Source organism: Etheostoma spectabile, chromosome 16, assembly GCF_008692095.1.
Source record: "Etheostoma spectabile isolate EspeVRDwgs_2016 chromosome 16, UIUC_Espe_1.0, whole genome shotgun sequence".
NCBI classification, from domain to species: domain Eukaryota; kingdom Metazoa; phylum Chordata; class Actinopteri; order Perciformes; family Percidae; genus Etheostoma; species Etheostoma spectabile.
In genome coordinates, this window is record NC_045748.1 from 33171 (window position 1) to 39774 (window position 6604).

At 37.9% G+C, this 6604-nt stretch overlaps 1 protein-coding gene across 2 annotated transcripts in view; it reads left to right on the forward strand.

Annotated features, from left to right (window-relative positions):
• Nucleotides 1-6604, forward strand: part of pip5k1ba (phosphatidylinositol-4-phosphate 5-kinase, type I, beta a) — an 18805-nt gene that overhangs the window by 9865 nt on the left and 2336 nt on the right. Inside the window, exons 8-15 of one of the 2 annotated variants that reach the window (XM_032538841.1) lie at nucleotides 1037-1221; nucleotides 2217-2297; nucleotides 2423-2471; nucleotides 2584-2668; nucleotides 2753-2893; nucleotides 3003-3087; nucleotides 4092-4188; nucleotides 5997-6027. In XM_032538841.1, coding sequence (XP_032394732.1) covers nucleotides 1037-1221; nucleotides 2217-2297; nucleotides 2423-2471; nucleotides 2584-2668; nucleotides 2753-2893; nucleotides 3003-3087; nucleotides 4092-4188; nucleotides 5997-6026 — 753 coding nt within the window. In that variant the 3' untranslated portion in view covers nucleotide 6027. The remainder of the gene's footprint in view (nucleotides 1-1036; nucleotides 1222-2216; nucleotides 2298-2422; nucleotides 2472-2583; nucleotides 2669-2752; nucleotides 2894-3002; nucleotides 3088-4091; nucleotides 4189-5996; nucleotides 6028-6604) is intronic. The other variant, XM_032538842.1, reaches the window with a different exon arrangement.

Genomic DNA, 6604 nt, shown 5'->3' on the forward strand with positions numbered 1-6604 from the left:
TCCCCTTCCCCCCTTAGATAACATTATACAACCATGACAATCCACTTCCATGTGCAGCAGTTGAGTTCGCTCAGTCTCAGGCTTTCATGACGGCCTCATTAGCGGCTGCCTGATTTCTGTTAGTGTGAAACAATGGTCACCTGATGGAGGATTACAGCAAAGCACCTGATTATTGTGATCGAGTTGAGCGGCTGGACTCTGGAGTGCACACTGGCCCGTCTGGGTGTAACGTCCTCTTATTTGGCCTCTTTGCACGACCTGAGTGAGTGTATTAGGTAACACACTCAAAAGTAATAGCCTCTTTGTTTACAAAAGTTACATCATGAGATCAGAGTTTGGTCAGGGAGGGAAGGAGGCTTATGTTGTACTGTACCAACTTATTCTTTTGGTTTGCAGATCCAGGTTTAGCCCCTTTAACTGGGACCTGCTCGGGTGTTAGAGAGTTTAATTTACAGCTTGTTTAACCAAGTTTACTGTGGGCGGTTCAAAAAAAAAGTTCAATTTATGTGTTATTTTACCATTCAAAGTCTAGTTTTAGTACATTACCACCTACTCATTATTAAATGGATGTCTCTGAGTAAAAGAGTTGCACAAAAGCCTAGAATGTGACATAATATCCCAAGAATATTGACAGACCATTTACTGCCATAGACGTTGTCTTTTGTCTCGCCCTGTAGTACAAGGAGGTCAGAGGTCAGTGTCCCACATCTCCAGACCTGAAAGCCAGGTGTAATGTCACATTATGTGTCCTAATTCCATTCCACCTACTAAATCCCACCATGTAGTATTTTCTCATTAAATATAGATGCCATTATTCATACTAAATTGGCTTTAATACTACTGTAGAAAGAGAATTGGAAGATCTCAGCGTATCAAAAGATAAGCATTAAAATTACATTTGTCAACCCATTATGAATTTAACCCACAAATGAGGACACAGCTGTTGTCTTAATGTGTGTAACTGCAACTTTTATTTATTCAATTGTAATTGTTTAATTACTGGAGTTGCTTATGTACAGTTTCCGTCTGTCCTCAGGTCCTGGAGAGCTTTAAGATCATGGATTACAGTCTGCTGCTGGGGATTCACATTTCCGACCGGAAACCGCTGAGCAGAGAAAGCCGCTGTGACAGCAGGCGAGGACAGAAAGTCCTCTACTCCACCGCCCTCGAGTCCATCCAGGGGAACGCAAAGGCCCCCGAACCAGTGGCTGATGACGACACGTGAGACTTTTTTGCAATTCTCTTCTTTTATAAACAATAGGGATTGGCCAATACTGTTTTATCAGGGACGATACCAATTACTAGTAGTTAACAAAACCGAAAACCGATATTTGGAACCGATATGTCTTTACAGTGAAAATGAAAATATTTAAGTCAAAATTAAGAAACCGAAGCAGAAGGACAGACACAGAGCTGTCCAAAGTAGCGCACTTTTATTTTTGGGGCATTTTCGGCCTTTATTTTGACAGGACAGCTGAAGCCATGAAAGGGGAGGGGGAGTATGACATCCAACAAAGGGCAGCGGGTCTGAGCAGAAGCCGGGCTCGCTGCGTTGAGGAGTAAACCTCTATATATGGTCACCCACTCTACCAACTGAGCTATCTGGGCGTCCAAGTTAATTAACTTTATCGGTTATGAGGCATATAAAACACTCAAACAGATAATCTGCAAACTGTCAAAAAACGGCCCGATGGTCAGCAATGGCCGATTATCGGTCCATCCCTGATAAACACTATGTATTTGCTTTTTTGGCTTTGTTTGGCTATGTTATATGGGAAAATACAGATTGAAATGTGACATTTCTCAGCTTGGTTTTATATTGGTATTTAAATGTACGTTATGGGAAGACAGTTATCTTTTGGTAGCGGTCTGCTTGAGAGATTATGATCCCCAGACCAACTCAAGATAGAGTGGAGGGATAGCTTTAAGTTGCTATTTTAGGTTTGTATGAGGTCTGTCTGTATTTCTCTCATCTCTTTTTTCAGCTCTTTTCTCTTTTTAGTTTCAAAGTCTCTTCTTCTGCTTTTTCTTCTGAACTCTTACACAAACTGCTTTCCCAAAAACAAAACTGTTGTGAAACTTTGCACAATCGCCTGATCCGGTCCAGTTGACTCATGTGTAAATTATGCTAATGGTTTTCTTGATTTCACCAAACATGTTGAGGTCCATTACTCTGTAATATTAATTAACACGTCTTTCTTTTATTTATTTTTCAGATTGGGTGGAATTCCTGCCAAACATAAAGATGAGAATCTTCTCATCTTTTTAGGAATCATTGACATCCTTCAGTCCTACAGGTGAGCTCACAGTAACACACACACACACACACACCCACACTCACACACACACACACACACACACACACACAATCATAGAAACACAGTTTCTATAGGATTAATATATTTTTAATTCTTGATTACAGGTTCATCAAGAAGGTGGAACACTCATGGAAAGCTCTTGTACATGATGGGGTAAGTAACTCCACATTCTCCTCCTTACCTGCTGGTTTTTTATGTCTACAGGCTTATACTGTGTGGGTGTGGGTGTGTGTATTTATATCTGACAGCATCCTTTGTTTCCCAGGACACAGTGTCGGTGCACAGGCCCAGTTTTTACGCGGACAGATTTCTGAAATTCATGGGCTCGACCGTATTTAAAAAGATTCACCGTAAGTCGCTGGGCTAACATAATTCGTGCACTCTGAGATTAGTGAGCTTCCCTTTTAAAATCACTCTCTCTACATGTCTCTCAGCTTTAAGAGGAGCATCCTCAAAGAGAAAGAGGAGTCCCCTGTGTGCAGGGAAGTCAGCCTCTCAGGAGTTTCTGTCCCCGCAGAGGGAGGAGAAGAAGGAGGAGAAGAAGGCTCAAAGCATGGACAACCTGGATGGACCCAGTGAGCCTTAGGATAGCATTGAACATGATATTTGAGCAAACATGTTTTTGCAATGTTTTCGGGGAGGCGTTGCTTGATTCACTGATTGATGATTTGCTTGTTACAACAGTGTACAGTTCCTCCAGGCAACCAGACCTTCTTCTGAGAGTTTCTTTCAAGACCACTGGAGATTATGAAGAGTACCTCGAAAACAGGTACTTAACGCATGTAGCTGTCAGATCTCAGCTAAGTCAGCTTTCCAGGAATTTAGAAAAGTTTAGATTGTTCGATCACTTCTCATTAACAAAAAGCATGATGTAAGGTATTGAACTGAGCAGAACAGAAGAGGAAAATATAGTTTTTATAATATACTTTTTTATTTGTATATTTCACAGTGATAAAGGAATTTTCATTTATTCTTAAAAAAAGTGCCCAAGAGGTCAAGTTACATAGGAAATTTTTAATTTAAATGTATTAGGAGTACAGCTGCAACAGTTCCAAATTAAAGATAAAGTTCATATAATTGTCCCAGACATAATTGCGTTTGACAATACAATTGTCTCTTTTAGTAAAATGAAAAAAATACGTATTTATTACTATTTAAAACAAATTAAAGTTTTGAATGAATTCCAGGATTTATTTTCATATCACTGTTATGTGACCTAGATAATGTAGTAACCCAGGTACACAGCCTTTGAACTAACACCACTTTATTATAATAAAACATGTTAACTAACTGTATCCCCCTTGTCATTTTTTTGTTATGAACATATTTAGGGTTAAGTGCCAACAACTAAAAATTGATAAAATAACTTACATAATTGAATTTGGCACATCAAACAAAATCAACACTTGCCAGTCGTATGCCTTAGGACGTAAGAGCTAATGTTAGCAATTCATTGTAGTTAAACAAACAAAAAACTGGATTATGTAAAAATAAATTGACAATTAGACAATTTTGTAATAATTGTTACAGTCTATTTAGTAGAAATCTGAAAACGTGTGTGGGCTTTCTTTGTTTTTTTGTGTCATTTAGAAACACAATCTTACTCTGAAATTCAGGTTTACTTTTATCCTTGATTCTGTGACGTCTTGAAGTCAAGACTCCCCGTATTAATAATAACCTACTGGATGTTTGTGGAGCTATACGTAGAAACCACAAACTTAGTGTGCTCATTGACATTTTTATGCTACATTGACTTGTATATTTATATTGCAGTGAGGAGCGGCGAGCTTCCAGTTCAACAATCGCTCTGGACGATCCTCTGCCTTCTCTCAGCAGGAGCCAATCAGAGTCTGAACTGGACGTCTACTTGGTATGAAATGTTTTATAGAAGCCTATACATTCTGCATGAAAAACATGTAACCTACAGTATTTTATTCTCAACAAATCCCTTGAAATGACCAAAAATCATCAATGTGTCTCTGTGGCTCTCAGCCTCAAGAAAATTATAAAATATCACCAACCTTATCCTTTTAACTACTAACAAACACCACGGCAGAGTGGCTGAAACTCCTATTAAATACAGTAAATGTGTTTTAAACAGTTTGCCCAAACATACCTCTCTTTAAGTTGTGAAGCATAAAATGTTGTGAGCAAATGTTTGCAAAACTTGTATTTCAAGAGAGAAATTAAGGAGTTGTGTAAGGGAGGAACTGCACGTTAAAACACTTCCACCCTTGTGGTGGAAACACCACTCTCCGTTTTTACAAGTGGCATCAAGCTTGTCATCTAACTGAAAGAGAGACTGCTCTCACCTGTTACTTACTCTATATTTCACAAATGTTGAGGTTATTCTCAACATATTAGGACTTTTGTACAAAGCTAATACAACATTTTTGTGATATTACAATATGGGTGGGAATCATTAGAGGCCACACAACACAATATTATCACAATACTTATGTGACAATACAATATTATTGCGATTTAAACATATTGTGATATTCTTCAATATATATATAACTTGTCTCTCTCTTGTTTATTTCAAAGAAAAACTTTGTCATCATCGGTTTTATCTAAAAAGATACATTCTTACTACACCATCTAGTGGATTGAAAAAAGCAATTGACTTTTATTATTCTAATACCAGAAAGAGACTGCAACACAGCAAACATAATTGGTCCTATGCTTGATTAAAGAAAATCCCAATTAACAGAATTGCTTAAAAAGGAATATTAATATTAAAATACTACATCTAAAATCATGGGGAGAGTCCTGTACAGCCTAAACTGAGATAAGCTTTTATATTAGTAAGTTTAAATTCAGCTTGTTCAGGAGAGGATTGTTTTGGAGAGGATTTGAATTGATACTTTTCTCTCAATTCTTGTTGTTTTGGCACTGGTGATTTTCCTTTGTGCTGGCTTTGGATGGGGCCAAAACTTCCTCTATGCAGAAAAAAGCCTGCCTTATGATGACTCATATTTGCCTCAGCGGAACCCAAAGAACAACCAAAGTAGAGACATGTAGACTAACGGAATCTTTCATCCAAGTGTCCTTATATGCATTACATGTTACATTTGTAACATGTAATGCCCCTACCCCAGCATGCAATTTCTCAGATCTTCCTAGAACTTTCTTCTTTAGCCTCCTCTTGCCTTTCATCTGTGTCAGCCTGAGAAAAGCCAATGAATCTCTTTTATTACATAAGCACAAAATCCTCATTCAGGCTTATATGAAGCTGCTCACATTAAGCAGTTCTATTCATTCTCTGTGGGAAGCCTGTAGATGTCGGCGTTAATCTAATCTCAAAGCCTCTGACAGAAGATGGAGGGATTCAAAAACTACAGCGAGTGTGAAAGATGAATCTAGGCCTTGATTATATCTGACAGCTGTTTCTCTTATTCACTCTTATTTTTAAGTGGTTGCTCAGAGAGACTGATCTATACATTCCCAGATGTTTTAATGGCTTACCACCTAAATATAATAAAGTCCAGTCTAGATCATAAGGACAAAGGCGTTCTTGACTCCATGGTTATATTTTTTAGTATTCATTTAAAGGTTCATAACAGTATTGTTAAATTGCATTTTTTACTAATTGCATACACTTTACATTACTGCTGACCATTTCCCAAAGCTGCCTTAGTGTTTTAAATATTGGAATATCTGTTTGCTTCCTTTCAGGCTGCCACTGGTTTTCAGTCGTTTCAGTAAGGTATGAAAATCAACATCTTGATACATGAAATTTGCTTGAGCATTAAAATATGTTCTTCCCTATGATAGACAACCTAACTGCCTGAGGGGTAGGGGGGAAAAAATAACAATAAATTAATAAAATTGACTTTTTGTAAAAAAGTGAAACACTGCAGAATGTATTGGAAATTAATCAGCAGTAATGTAATACAAATTGGCAAAGGAAATATTGAGGTAGTCCACATACTGAATATAGAAAAGCTCCAAAAAGCAAAATTCCGACTTCCTCAGGTAGACATCCATGTGAAGAAAAAACAGGCTACACAGTTCGAAACAAGACATCCTTAGGACTTCACATGATACCAAAAAAAACTATTTATACCAAAAGTAGTCTTGCATTTTCTAGTCTCTATCGACGACGTTTCATTTCTGGGATTGGTCAGGTGCTGCCGGAAATTCCACCGGATGTCAACCATTTTTCATTTCTTCCGCTTCCTTCGTGTTTTAGTTTTAAACTCCAGTGGATTTCTGAGGAATTTGGTTAACTGGTCCTTAGAGCTCTCCAAGGTAAATCCAGACAGCTAGCTAGACTATCTGTC